Here is a 14,941-nt window from a genome sequence, read left to right on the forward strand (position 1 = left end):
AGAGAGAGAGAGAGTGTAACGCAGTGATGGAGCAAGCCCATGCAAGCCATGCCACTGCAAGCACACGCAGCTTGTGAAGCGAGAGAAGGCTGCAGTGTGCTGCAGACCTCGATCTAGCCCGAAACCTAGCAACACGCACGAGTAATGTGTCTACTGTCACCAACGATGTCAAGCACAAGAGAAAATGCCTTTCAATTGACAAAAACCCCCCGAAATAATCCAGTTTGTTGACAAAAAGCAAACTCCACTAGCAGAGATTTGTTGTCAGTTCGACATTCCACAAGGGTTGATTCACACCATTATCAAGGATAGAGAGAAGATAGTGGCAGCATACTCCAATGGAAAGTTTGCTCCGGATCGAAAGAAGATGAGACTACCCGATGCAGATACTGTGGACCAAGCTCTTCTGATGTAGTTTAAGGAGGCAAGGAGAAAGTTGGTGCCAAAACCCCTGTTCGTGGGTACTTGTGGCAAAGGAAACTACTACCCGTGAATAAGTACAGCTGGATTAGTCCACAAATGCTTACTTTCCTTGCATTTCTGATTTAAGAGGGATCGGATATAACAGGACATTTTCTCTACTCCCACCATCCCAGTTATATCAGGTTTCCACTGTATGCATCTATCAGAGAATAAGAATGTATCATCATGCACTTAACAAAAATAAACATTTACAAATGGTCATACTCTTGGGAATACCAATCCATTTAACAGAAAACAAACTTTTCATACTGGCAGTGAAATCTTCACCATTCATCAAATCAATGTGGAACAGTGCATTGAACAGGCTCAACAAATGACATTCAACCAAACCAGATTTCAGAACAAGAAATGCTAAAACTTTTTCATTGTTTCATCAATGTCATTAATGTGATCCTTCAAAGCTCGCCACTGCTCTGCACTCAGGCTAATCCCTGAAAGAGAATAAATACAGAATCCTCTCAATAGAAATGTTAATAGAGACGTATAAAAATCCAACACATCACAAGTCCACAAAACCTTCACAGACATATGAACATAATGTATTAATAGTAAAAAGGATGTCAAGAGGCAAACACAAATTTTACGGTCAGACAGGATCATGGGAGTTTGTTTTCACTGGAGTTTAACGGTTTACTAGACCCTGAGAAGGTGCATCAATGGCAAAGCAATTGGTGCAATAATTGTTTACGGTACTCTAAGGAATTGAATAAGCCCCCCTCCCCCCACTTATTAATTTTTACTTTTTTTGCGCACCCCGCTCCACCGACGATCAGGTAAAACTCTAGAATCTTGATATATCTGAACGAAACTTTTTTTTTGGTGTAAATGGCAAATTACCCTCAATATTAGTGCCGGTACCAGGTTGGCTAACTCAATTTTCTGTACATTTTAAAAACTTTTGCACATTGGTTTATATTTAGCAATGAAACTGTTGTTCCTAAATGGGGAAAGTTCCCACAATAACTTATTAAAATAAAAAAATTTTCATGATCTCATGTTCTTTTATTCACTGAAGGAGAAATAAAACACATTTGTTCCTCCTGGAACAGGGGTATGAGGTTGAATGAGCCCCCCCCCCCTAAAAATAAATTTTGGACCACTTGTCCCCCCCTCCCCCTTATTCGATACCTCAGAGTATTGAACTACTGTTGATTCTTTTTAATAAAAATAATTATTAACAGGAATGAATTTCAAATGATCTCTTCCCCCCCTCCCACCCCCTTTTATCATATGCATTGCTACTACCTTTAACATGACCAAAAAAAAATTCAAGCACAGACCTGGCTGGCACAAACAAATTTCAAGTCAATTCAGATTCATCAAATCTCCCAGCTGACTCTCCCCCTTACCTTTTTCCCCCCCCTCACAGAAACCTACTGTTAATGCAAATCAAAGCCACTCTCTCGCCATATACTACACATGGGAATATAGTGGGGGAAAAAAAACTTGAGACAAGACACTGGGAAGCTGCCAACCATTCTTAATTCAATGGGAGCATCCTGGGTTTTTTTGGTAATGTTCAGATTATCTTTATAATGTGCGGCTATGATCTGCAACTTAACTTGAACCTCATTCTGTGCTGTCAATGCACTCATCTGAAGTTTAAAAAATTGAAATTTCCCTTTCATCAATTCCCAAAAATTGGCCGCTCTAAGCTTGAATAATGATCAAAAATAGATTACACAAGGCCTAACATGTGATCTTGTCAGTTTTAATTGCAACAACAGTTAGAAAGGAATCGCCTCCCCTTTTTTGTTCTGCTTAATACAAACAAATTCTCTGGTCCTGTGAAGTTCGTGTTATCAGAGTTTTACAATAGTCAGAAACTCATGAAAAACAAAACTGAACTTCAATTCATTGGGTTTTTAAAAAATGTGTTTTCACCCCACTCCCCCAAAGAAAAAAATCGACACAATTTTTAAGATAATTTAGGAAGCCGGCCTCCGACAACGCCTGACAGGTTCAGGGCCAATAAAGACAGAAAGAAAAATCCCAGCAAAAAGACAAAGACACTTGATAAAAAAGTTCTCCCCACTCAAGAATTGAACTTGAGTCTCCTGCGTGAGACAACAAAGTAGCTAGCTGCTACACCACAGACGCCACTTCTATTCAGAGTTAAGTCCCTATGTTTTCATTTGTCAATTTAAAAAATGTTATTTTAATGAGTTTATAAACATTACACTTTTCCCTGATCAAGTATTAACAGAGAATCCAAATGCAACAATGAAAGTTCAAATATCACAACTGTCAAATTAATTCAACATAGAATGTACTAAAACTAAGGCAGAATGAGTTTACACAGGCATTTTTGTCTCTTGTGAGAGTATTTGCTTGAATACTGCTCACCTGGACCTAGTTTCATCAAAGGATCAAAACAATCTACCACCTGTAATAAAATAAATAAAATTAGGCATAGAAGCCCTATCTTCCTTATGGTGCTTCATAATTTAATTGTACAATATCAACATAAACTAGGTACCGCAAACTGGCCGTGCGCCCCCGTGGCGCACTGTCACGGAGACCAAAACCCATATTTTTACCCTCCTAAAACACCGTGTGATCATGCATACACACAGACACTTGATATATCAGAAGAAAGAGGAGCTTTTCCTCTTTTTAGTGGTATTATTGATTTGAATCAACGATTATTTTGAAAGCAAAATCTTGCGGAATAAAAGACAACACTATCAAGGTTTTCACTGTCGCGGCAGCGCGTTTCGTGTATTGATTTTTTGAGTGACCTCGGTTGAACAAGAACGGGGAGCGTATGGTATTAAATACTGCAATCTGATTCGTCGATATTTCAAGATGAGAAGACGCTCTTTCCTGTGATATATTTCTAAAGACTGTCCTTAAAGAATTAATAGAAGAGATTTGCGTGTGAAAACTTTCAGTGCTGTTTTTTTATGGAACCAGTGAAAGCCCATTCATTCCTCTTCAAGAATAACACAGCCATTATACGCAAATAAACACCGGACGCTCCCCGTCGGCTCGCAAGCAGAGCACCATCGCCCCGGTTTCGTATAAATTCTCTCTACTTCCCTTCAGCGCGGCCCGGCTCGCAGCCGATAAGCCGGTGGTCGCGAGAGGGGATTTTAACCTCCCCTTGTATTTCTTGCCGTTTTGGTCAAAAAGCCATGTTTACGTCAATAAATTTCCATCTTCTGGTTATTTAATAGCCCAGAAAAAAATTGAGCTTGTTCTCTATGTGCATAGGTGTGGGTCTACAAGTTTTTGTGAATGTCCATTCAAATTTAAGAATGTTGTGACATCTTAAAATGTAGACATTTCGCAATTACAAAATTGTAACATTTTTCTGCAACTTCAGACGTTCATAACTTTGTTAAAAAAATGAAGCTATATGTATCAATTTGGTATCAAAATGCTCAGAATGATAAATTCTATAAGGTAGTGCAGTTAACTATGAAATCAGAGGACTTTGAAATTTCAGTTTGTGGTACCTACATAAACATCCTATCTAAATCGATGACTGGATGAACAATCTGTATACCATCTGCTACAACATTATGCCACTATCTAATTAACCTTCACATCATTCATGCTAAGCACAGAGGTCAACCAACTTTTAGGTGACTCCACTAAAAAGGTATGAATTTTATTTGTTTACCTTTCTTTCCAGGCTTGAGCTCTCCATCTTTGTCATTATAGTATTCTCTAATTCCAACCATGACATTGCCTCTGAACTCACCAACTGTAGCATACCGCATTTTGGCCAGCTGAAAAGGAGTAAACAGAAAAAGACTTGGTTGAAGCTTGACCTGCAAGAAAAACTAATCTCTGCAAATTTTGTGTATATATATATATATATGTGTATATTATATCTTATCTTTCCATTAAACTAGGCATTTCTGCTTTCCTCATCAATGTAAACCAATTTGTGACCATCTAGCCCCATCCTCCCAACTCCTGATTCAGGCTGGGTTTCTTTGTGCCACTTTAACACTTTGCCCCCACGGGACGCTGATGGGCGACGGTGTGATATAGCGTGTACCGCATCTGTATCCTAGTCCGTGGGGAATAAATGTTGCACAATCAGCGCGCTGTGTGGGTAGAAAATGTTAATCTTCACAAAACCATAGAGGCATATAATCAAAACCGATCACTAACTGCACGGTATGTGGCTCAATTTGTTTGCTATCAAAACATCTTACATGATGCATGACAGCGAAAATACCAACATGATGACTAAATATAAAGTCAAACTTGCTCTAGTGGTTTCTTTATTGCTCATAACAAATAGCAACTATAATGGAACATACATAACAAACATCTTTAAATAATGCAGATAAAACAGTTCACTCCTTTATAAAAAATCAAAGCGGAATTCTTTCTTGAAGTGTTCCTAAGAATGACCCCAGGTCTGATTCTCAGCAACAAGTCTACTATGCAAGACGAAAGTTAATAGGTTTGGCCACTAAACTGGAGTAGTACGAAGTACCTGGCATAGCGTGTGTGATTTCTCAGAGAAAAATTTAGTTCTGGGCAATTGAAAGTTCCCTGACCTAAACAACAACAAGATGACACAATTGTATGACTACTGGTTAAGATTGTTGCTGAGATACTAAAACACTAAAACAAGCAGACAGGAAGACAAAAGAGATAGTTGACAAAGACAAAGAATAAGAATTATGGAAAGAGATAGGAGGGTGCTGGTGCCAGTGGGTGAAAAACTATAGGAAGACATGAAAACAACGACGACAGGAAGAAACAGATCAAGACCTCAGCCTCCTCTCCATGACTGAACTGGATCAATACAACATAAAATATATACAGATGTAGGTCTATATATACTGACAACAAAAGTACACAATGTATTATGCAAGATTACACGTTATAACAAACATTGACATTAGTGGTGTATCTGACAATGGCCAGTTACTCTTACATAATACTATTGGATTTCTGTAAAGTGGCAGAAAATGTGATACAATACGTTTATTAAAGGAGGTCTCATCAATACAAGGCATGCACCTTATCTGCACAAGGCAAATGTAGCTGTTACCATTCCGAAACTACACAAATCACTCAAGAATGACTTCATTTGTTGAGGAAGCTCACCTGAAACATATATTCACCCCCTGAACCTTTCATAGGTTCATTAGCTTTTTCTTTTTTTTCAGGTTTCGCAGCTGGTTTCTCAGGTTTTGAAGGCTTTGTCTTTTTTGGCCTAGGCTGAAAAGAAAAACCAACAGTATTTTAAAATGTTGTTTCGCTAGAGCAGTGTTTCTGTTGAAAAAATTATCAGACAAATACAGTCACATAGTATAATCCATTCCTGTATGCCATATCAAGTGAAGACTGTCACTCCCAGCAGTGAAGTTGAAAACATTTTTTAAATTTCTTCTGAAAAAAAGTTATGTCTTTATCATAATGAAAAATGTCAGCTTGAAATTAGTTTAAAAAATCAAAAACACAAAACCAATGCATTTAAGTCCGAGAACCATAAAAATTGACAATTAAAAATAAACCCCTAAGAGTCCTAACTATTGAATTTTGTTTACAAATTTGGCGTGTTCAAAGTAGTGAAGTATGTCAAATGTCACCCTTACAGCTTGATTAGAAATGACCTGCTGCTATACAAACATTTCAAACAACTTTTAAAAAAGTAATTTTATCTAAAAAGTAAATACAGATGTGTGTGTGTGTGTGTGTGTGTGTGTGTGTGTGTGTGTGTGTGTGTGTGTGGGAAAACTATCCAAACTTTCACCATTATTGTCTGATTGACATGAAACCTGCATCAAATGAAAAAGCTGAGACTGTTCGAAAATGTAGATTTATGATTCTATGGTATTATAATCTTAGTTTTCACAAAAATATTTCCAGTTCCATTAGTATTGTAATCCCTAATATAATACATCCCAGATGAGTTGTCAAACTGAAACTGATCTCCTTCCCTCTTTCATATATACATACATGGAGGTAGGAGAAGTGAAAACAAATGTATAGAAATGATAACAACTATCAATTCACATCTTTTTATTCCTACCTCATCTGAATCGTCACTGTCAGAAGAAGACAAAAACTCTTTTGACTTGCTCGACATTCTGGCTGCCTTCTTTTTCTAGATGGACAGAGGTGTTAAATAAACAAACCGAGCTTGAAGATCTGCTCAAGGTTCTGTTGTTTGTACAGCTTCTGAGCCTGGAAACAAATAAAAAAAAGTATGACAAGAAGAAAGGAAACAAAAATTTATTCTAAAGGCAAGATTCATAGCCACCCTCATGATTTCAATCATAGCACTAATAAAGAATGCTTGTTTGAATCTAATCTTACAGACAAATCCTGAAAGTGTAGGCCTACATCTTGTAAGTCATTATCTTCAATGTATACATTATCTCAGTATCTTTTATTATGTTTTCTCAATATCGTTTATTCATGCTGTTCCGTTCTTAAACAATTTATGACTGTGATGTCATCAATGTGTAAGAGGTTGTCTGGGTAAGTTTTGTGGGATTGTCTTTACTCAAAGATGTACTGTGGAGAGAGAGATAGAGAGAGAGTGAGGGAGAGAGAGAGGAGAGAGAGAGAGAGAGAGAGTGAGAGAGAGAGTGAGTGAGAGACAGAGAGAGAGAGAGAGAGAGAGAAAGAGGATTACTGTAACTATAGGAGCTGTGCACTGCATATATATGTTCTTTGTATCATTGCACAGTGCATTGAGCACTTCTTTGTGGAAATGTGGTGTATAAATGCAATTTATTATTATAATTATAATTATTTTCCCCAGCACTGAATAGCTCATCCTTCTTGGTGACTTTAATGCATGAGTTGGCAGCAACAGTACCTCCTGGGAATGGTGTCACTGGAAGGTATGGGGTTGGCCACTCCAACAGCAATGGTTGCTACTTCTTAAGACACGTGCTGAGCATGTCCTCCTGATAACGAACACCATCTTCCACCTCCCTACACACAAACGGACATTACGGATGCCCCACAATCCAGACACAGGCATCTTTTCGAGTAAGTTGTCAAGAAAAAGCAGGACAGATAAGAAATCAAGGTCAGGAAGGGCACATGCAGTACTGAGTGCTGGACAGATCATCACCTCATCGTCTCCAAGCTCAAGCTTAGTGTCCAGCCTAAGAGACCAACCCTGGGTGTAAAACCACCAAAACACCTCAACATCAACAAGACTACAAGATCATAGTTGAAGAAACCAAGCAGTCCTTCGCTGACACCCTGGAAACTCGCTTGCGGAGTCCACCTCGCTGAATGATCGAGATGTGGAAGCAGGCAGCATTGGCTGCACTTTGTGAGACGGTTTACAGCACAAGCTACTTGAGGAAAAATGCTGTGCTTACAAAGCACACATTGATGACCCACAGGAAACAGAAAAGAATGATGCGCTGAGAAACATCCAGCAAAAACTGCACCAGATGCAAGACTTTTGGCAGAACAATAAAGTTGAGATCCAGGTGCTTTGCAGAAAGGAATTTTCTTTTTCTTCTTCCTCTTTGGTTTCTCCTGCTAGATCTCGTGCATAGCCAACTGTTGGTTCTTCAACCTGCAGTGCAACTAATTTTTATGCATGTGACTGTTTAACCGTTTACATGCTTCTTACGGTCCCTTGCCTTCAGGCAGACGCATTCTGATTTGGCCCATAGTTCTCACAACATACACACGATTCACCAGTGTCATGCCAGGAAATTGAACCATTTTCACACCACTTGTCTTGTCTTACAAGAATCTTCTTAGGTACCGGTATATTCAACTGTTATGGGGCAAAACAAAGTTCTACTGGACGTGCCCACTCACAAAGGCCTGCCCAACATCTTTATTATGTTAACAAAGTCACAACGCTGCTGGGCTGCATGTATGTAGCTCGCATGCCTGACCATCCACTGTCAAAGAAATAAAATTACTCACGGCGCACAGGCAGTGGAATTTTAGTTGCCGTAGGGGGTTCCCTGCCGAGCGCCTTCACATCGGGGTCACGGGGGTCAGCTCCCTATTGCCCCTCAGTCTGGGCTGACTTAATTTTTGGTACTTTTCAAAGTACAGTTTTAGGTGTATCCTTGTATTTTCTGTAATTATCACCTAATGCACCCAAAGCACTCATTTCTGATTTTGAGACTCAAAAAAAAGAACGGACATTGCAACTTGTCAGGTTATTTCGTTAGATGCACTGAAGTCCGCAATGCTAAATTGAAAATCTTTTTGGACAAGTGTGAATGAAAAAAGATCAATATATTTTTAAAAAGGCGAGACAAAAACTGTCGTACTTTTGGAACATGAACGACATAATATTCGTGCAGATACTCAGAAAAGATGGTATCTGCGCATACAACAGAAAGCTGCAATTTTGCAACTTTATCCATCTGGCACACAATTCGCTATGAAGTAAAAGTAATTCCTCCAAATACAACTTTATGTGTCTTAATATAATCGTGAATATTCGCATATTTTCTCGAAAGTTTATAAAAACTACCCTGTAGTATCTCAGAAGAAGTACAAATCAATTTTAGAGCCAGAATACATCTACAGTGTAATACACGAACAGTATCTGTTACACTCCAAAACCTCCTTACTTTTCTTAAAACGCTAAGTCTAGGTTTCGTAAGTTGACTGAATAGCAGGGGTGACTTCTCGTAATTGGGTTATAGGAATAATTTCTAGCTTCCCAGTGAGACTGAACCAGCATCAGACTTTTCCAGCTTTTATTTTCATTTCTATGACCATTTACAGTAACTGACAATGTTCTAATATCTTTATATTCAATTTTTGTCAATTGCCACCGCGTCACTCGGTGGCAATTGACGCTACCAATATTATAATCTAGAATCTAGATAATCTAATAATTTGCAATGGATATAGATTTCTATTAATTTCATATAGAATATCTAGAAAGTGGCTATTCTCACCCGCCCGGAAGTTCTCGCAAGATCAACTCCTCCCCTCTTCTCTCTCTCTTTCTGAATACTGTCTATCGGTGTGGACGATCAAATTGACCAAAACAAAGTTAAAAAATTATGTTAAAACACAAAAGTAAATTAATTTGGTTGTCTACAAAGATGCTACGGCTATTTAACTTTTCGAATCGAGCCGAACTACGCGGGTCACCATTTTGTTTTGCCCGGAAATTCTCGCGCTACTCCTCTCTCTCTTTCTCTCTCTCTCTCCACTGCCCACAGACAAAATTGTACGCTTTTAGTAGGCTACAGTTGTAATGGAACGTTTGTTCACGGCACAGAATTCTAGGCGCTTTTTCGGTAGTTCCCACCCCCCTTATTTGATTGAGCCTGACCTACATCTAGAATCTAGATCTAGATTTTATATACGAGCATTTGCCAAAAGGTGGGATACCTGGGTGTGACAAATGAGGTCCAAAATCAACTTTATGTAATAATTCTTTAATCACCCATATTATATAGCCTAATGATTGCTCTTTCAGGCTCAGTAACTGCCAAAGCTGTATATGCAATGGTCTTGGTGTAATTCTGACTTGAATGACGGAAATAGCAAAAAGTTCGTTCATAACAATGATGACACAAATTTATGAATACTCAAAGTTCCTTTCTTCAGCTAGGCTGATGTTATATTTTGAGACATAGCAAATAACTTCCAAAAATACATAGAATTGACAATTTATAAAAATCTATATTAATTTTTGATAAAATTACTTTTTTGTGTCATAATAGTTATGAACGAACATTAAGTGACCAAAATACTATCAATTATATCAAGTTTCATCGACTAGAATTGTCTTAAATAACACTCTGGTCTAATTATAGTCAAGTGATAAATGAAAGACCATTGAACAGCTATTTTTAAACGCAAACTGGTCTTAGGGCATATTATGCATAAATTTAAAGTTCGTTCATATCATTATGACACACTGTTTCGTTCATAACTATTACTATTATGACAAATTTTACTTTGGGCCCAAAAAATTAACTTATTGTTCATCTATTCACATAAAATTGTTTTAATTTATGAGGCTTTCCTTAAAATATGATAGATTCTATGTAGGGAGAATTCAAAGTTTATTTCCTGAAAAACCCTTAGAATACCTTTAATGGTTCGTTCATAACTATTATGACAAACTTCAGTTTTGACCTAAAAATTAATATTTTAACCTGTCATTTACTTTAAAATTTTATATTAAATGAAAGTTTCCTCATAATATGTATCTGTGTACATGTTTTTAATGTTTATCAACTCTGGAAAGCCCTCAGAGTACAATATGTAGTTCGTTCATAACCATTACTACAAAATTAAAATACTAATTAAAATCCAGACCCATACACTTATGATAAAAATCAAAATATCAGAATGTAAGCAAGGTCTAATACATCCTCAAGTTGGGTTAAAATTAAAAATACATCCCAAAACAATTGTAAATTACATGGAATAAGGTTTCGTTCATAACCATTATGACACACTGTCACGTTCATAACATGATGACAATCCATTATGACAAGCATATTTTTGCCTCTTCTTCGCTTCTCTTTTGAGTCATCAGCACGATACTCTTCCATGTTCATTCCACCACGTAAAAGGATGTTGTGAAACAGTGGGAAGTCCCTCACATGATATTTTGCAGAAATATCATAAAGTGTTTGTTCATAACATCATTATGACAAACCTGGATTATCTCAATCAAAGTCATATTTAAGCAAAACCATGCGATGGAGCGGAAAATTACCCTTCTGATGGATCAATGTCAAACCAATGTTTAATACCGGTCATTCCTCGGGATGATATGTTTAACGATTTGGGTTTTCTAGACCTTGCAAAGTCTGATGATGTAATTATGACACGAGTTATGAACGAACTTATAAATTTTACTCAGCAATAACATCATTAATATAAAAAAATAAAACTCTTTTAATGGACACACGCTGTTATGATGGTGTATATAAACTATTTTCAATGTTTGAATGCACTTCTGTTTGATAGTTTAAGATTAACAATATTCTGTTTTTAACATACAATTACGTGTGCACTCAGGATGAGTAAAAAATGCCCTATTTTTAGTACTATTATCTTTCTATGTAGAGATATAAGATGCACACATCAATCTACTTGCTCATGCAGCTTGACCAACTTATTTCCTTGCCATATGCATAAAGTTTTACATGCGATTAAAAGTAGAAATGATGCAAACTATTTTTAGGTAAGGCGCCCATCTTGTTTGACGTCAGACCAGGATACCCCTCCGATCACGTGACTACATCTAAGTATAGACAACCGCACGGCACCAAAGATGGAAGTGTCTATGTATATATTATGCTTAATCTACACCATTTTTCGGAAGTTCTGATAGCTGATTTGATAGCGCGTCTGCGTTTGATGTCGAGCAATGACTTTTGGAGCGGTTCGATTCGGGTCCCGGACAGTTTTTCTTTCTCTTTTTCCCCCCCCCCGACTGGCAAACAGTCCCAAAATTTATAGCCCTATTTTTTGAGGTTCCTTGGCTTTGGGAGTGCTCATAAATTTTCGTAAAGGTGCAGGAGGACTAGATCATGGCTGGTCGGAGGGGGGGGGCGGTTGGTAGATCTAAATTTAGATATCTAGATCTAGATCTAGATCTAGATCTAGAACTAGATATTATCTAGTCCTCCTGCGTCTTTACGGCAATTTTTGTGCGGTCTTCCATCATGTCCAGGTAGGCCTAATAGATCTAGATCTAGATCTAGATCTAATCTAGATCTAGATTCTAGATCTAGATCTAGATCTAGGCTAGAAAATCCGAAATGTTACCGAAAACACGTCGTTCCATGTGGGTATCCCAGGAAGTGATGACATTACATTACTAAAATTAGCAGCCAATCAGAAAGATGCGTCATTTCTAAGTTTTACGGCATGTTAAAGTTTTCAGAAGAAAACATATTTTACCATGAGTAGTGGTTGATTTAAAAAGTCCTTAAGCAAACACCCCCACCTTTTGGCAAAAGCTCATACGTTTGATTCGCGGCAAGCCAAGATATCAAACCTAACAACTGCAAAACATTAAATTGTGGTAAAATTCAGGGGAGCATGCCCCCCTGAAACCCCCCACCATGTTTTTATTAGGTCAGGCAAGCCCCCCTGAAACCCCCCTACTCTTCGGGCCAATACCGGCGAATAACAAATGCGGGGTGGGAACTACCGAAAAAGCGCCGAATTCTACAATTTTTCTGTTATCACAGTGTAGAATTCTGTGGTTTAGGGTGAACGCAAAATTTGGTGAACGCGCAGCGGGTGAGAATAGCCACAAGACTCGCCTGCACTATTTTCACTCTGCTGGGTAATATAATCTAGATCTAGATCTAGATATAGATTCTAGATCTAGATCTAGATTCTAGATCTAATAGTCTAGACCTACGAAAAGATTTTTTTTTAAACCGTCCTCAATAGATCTAGTTGAATAATAGTAATAGATTAGCTTTAGATCAAGAGGATTATTACACTCACTTGACTTTTAAAGAAGCAGTCTGCTATCTTCACCTCAGTCTTCAGGCTCAGGCCTCATCAATCAGGGTCAAAGGAAACTGTGAAGCTTGTATTCAGTTTCCAACAATGTACTCGAACTCAAATCAGCTCTGCCAAAAAAAGGGAGAATAGATTCCTAGATCTAAATCTAGATTCTAGATCTAGATCAAAATAGGCCTAGCCAAGCTTAAATGATGACAGTTGGCTACTGAACTACAGATCAAGAAGCAACTTTCCTGCTGATACTGCTGAAGAGATAGTATAGGCCTGGCCTAGACCACGATCTCCCGCGGTATCGTCAAAAAATAGAAGTGTTGCTCCAATAGGCCTATCTTCTTTGCTCACAAGTACGAGTACTTTATACATGCCAGGATTTGATCTATAAAAGCCAAAATTCAGGAAGTAGCTAATCGAGCACAGCAGTAGAAAGGCTGCAGAAAGAGTCAGGAGCCCAGAGGTGGGGGCAAGGGGATGAGTGGGTGGGGGCAGAAAGTGGAGACGAAAGCAGATAATATGCAGGAAAAGAGGTGAAAGGAGGCAATTTTTATAGAAGAAAAATTTTCCGTGCTACTCCGGGACTTTTGAATTAGATGCGAACACCATAAACTCGACTTGGCCACGAGAGCCCCCGACTCCAGTTTTGCTGTTGTATAATAATAATAATATATAATAACATGCCTCCAACTCGGGCTTGCAGAGCGCTGGATGTTCTTGACCACAGCCTAATGTGGCTCATGGAATTTTGATATCCCAGGGAGAGAGAGAGAGAGAGAGAGAGAGAGAGAGAGAGAGAGAGAGAGAGAGAGAAGGGGGGGGGGGGGGGGGGGGGAGAGAGGGAGAGAGAAAGGGAGAGAGAGATTATTAGTAGACCTTTCTGGCAACCTATTAGAACTGAGTAGCCGAGTACCAAATTTGTTGAGGTAATGTCAATTTACTTCAAGCCGTTTCTTCTTTCATAGGCCTAGCCTAAAATAAGAACTCCACGCGTTTTCTTATGATCATTGGCCGAGGTTATTATCATTCGCAGACTCGTATTAAATGTTTGTTTACTATCTGCTTCTTTTCTTAACAACTCTTCTTAAGACGAGTTATGGCATGTATAGACAAAGATAGTCTTGTACTATCTTTGGTATAGATCTCTAGATCTAGTATCGAAATGTAATGCATAATAATGATGGGCAGGTATCGATACCAGGTACTAGATACCAATGATAGTACATAACAAGATGGGCCACTTCTCTCTTTGAGCCAATTAAAAAAGTGTCCTCAAAATTTGGTGGCGCCCTCTTCACAAAAGCGCACTTTGCGAACAGAGTTACCCTACTTGAGTTTTTAAAAATCAAAGTGAAACTAGCATGTTTTGGGATAAATTTCGGAAGAACGCTTTTTTTAAATGGTTACGCTGACAAAAAACCTTTTCCGGAGGAAAGGGTGATGGTTTTCTTCGTTTAATTTGACTTTAGAATGAAAGGCGAGAGGTCATTAAAATTTAAAAAAACACCTAAAACTACGCACTGAACGTACCCGAACTGCTGATGAACAGCAGTCGATCTGCGCACGCAAGGAGGTGCTATTCCTATTCTTCTTCTGGAAAAACGAAAGAGAGCTTCAAAACAGACCGCAGCGCCATCTGAAGCAAAGAGCATACTTCCTGCGGACACTTTTTTGGCTGAGTGAACCATCTTGTTATGTACTATCATTGTAGATACTTAGATACCTATAGGTATCTGCTCTAAACATCGATACATATATATTTATCCCAGGGCTGCCAAAGCAAGTGACTTGGGCCTTGAGAATTTTTTGTTTATCAAAACTGATAAGTTTTCGTAGGGGTCAAGCGTTTTAAATTAATCTAGTGGTTTTTTTACAAAAAGAGAGAAGTTTTTCATGAAATGTATCTAGTGATTTTGCAAAATCTTCACTGACAACCCTGATTTATCCTCATTGGTTTAATTTAAAGTTGCTAAAAATCTGGTAAATTGAATTGCCTTTTTAGGACTCTTGTGTTTTTATTTTCCAATACTAA

General features: G+C 38.2%; 1 protein-coding gene across 1 annotated transcript; it reads right to left on the reverse strand.

Moving 5' to 3' along the window:
* Nucleotides 1-670: 670 nt before the first annotated feature.
* LOC101858373 (activated RNA polymerase II transcriptional coactivator p15) lies at nt 671-13,293 on the reverse strand. Its single transcript, XM_005111449.3, has 5 exons — nt 12,898-13,293; nt 6,491-6,645; nt 5,563-5,676; nt 4,112-4,220; nt 671-914 (listed from the first exon to the last, which is right to left on the reverse strand). The coding sequence occupies exons 2-5, from the start codon at nt 6,545-6,547 to the stop codon at nt 835-837; spliced, it is 360 nt and encodes a 119-aa protein (XP_005111506.1). The 5' UTR covers nt 6,548-6,645; nt 12,898-13,293; the 3' UTR covers nt 671-834.
* Nucleotides 13,294-14,941: the final 1,648 nt, after the last annotated feature.

This window comes from Aplysia californica, unplaced genomic scaffold, assembly GCF_000002075.1.
Source record: "Aplysia californica isolate F4 #8 unplaced genomic scaffold, AplCal3.0 scaffold01060, whole genome shotgun sequence".
NCBI lineage: Eukaryota > Metazoa > Mollusca > Gastropoda > Aplysiida > Aplysiidae > Aplysia > Aplysia californica.

Coding starts and splice junctions, on each gene's coding strand:
- LOC101858373 (XM_005111449.3), bottom strand. CDS start 6,547: ATGTCGAGCAAGTCAAAAGAGTTTTTGTCTTCTTCTGACAGTGACGAT. Junction 4,221..5,562: donor GGGGTGAATATATGTTTCAG/GTGAGCTTCCTC, acceptor ACTCCTTTTCAG/CTGGCCAAAATGCGGTATGC. Junction 915..4,111: donor GCTCAAGCCTGGAAAGAAAG/GTAAACAAATAA, acceptor ATTCTCTTTCAG/GGATTAGCCTGAGTGCAGAG.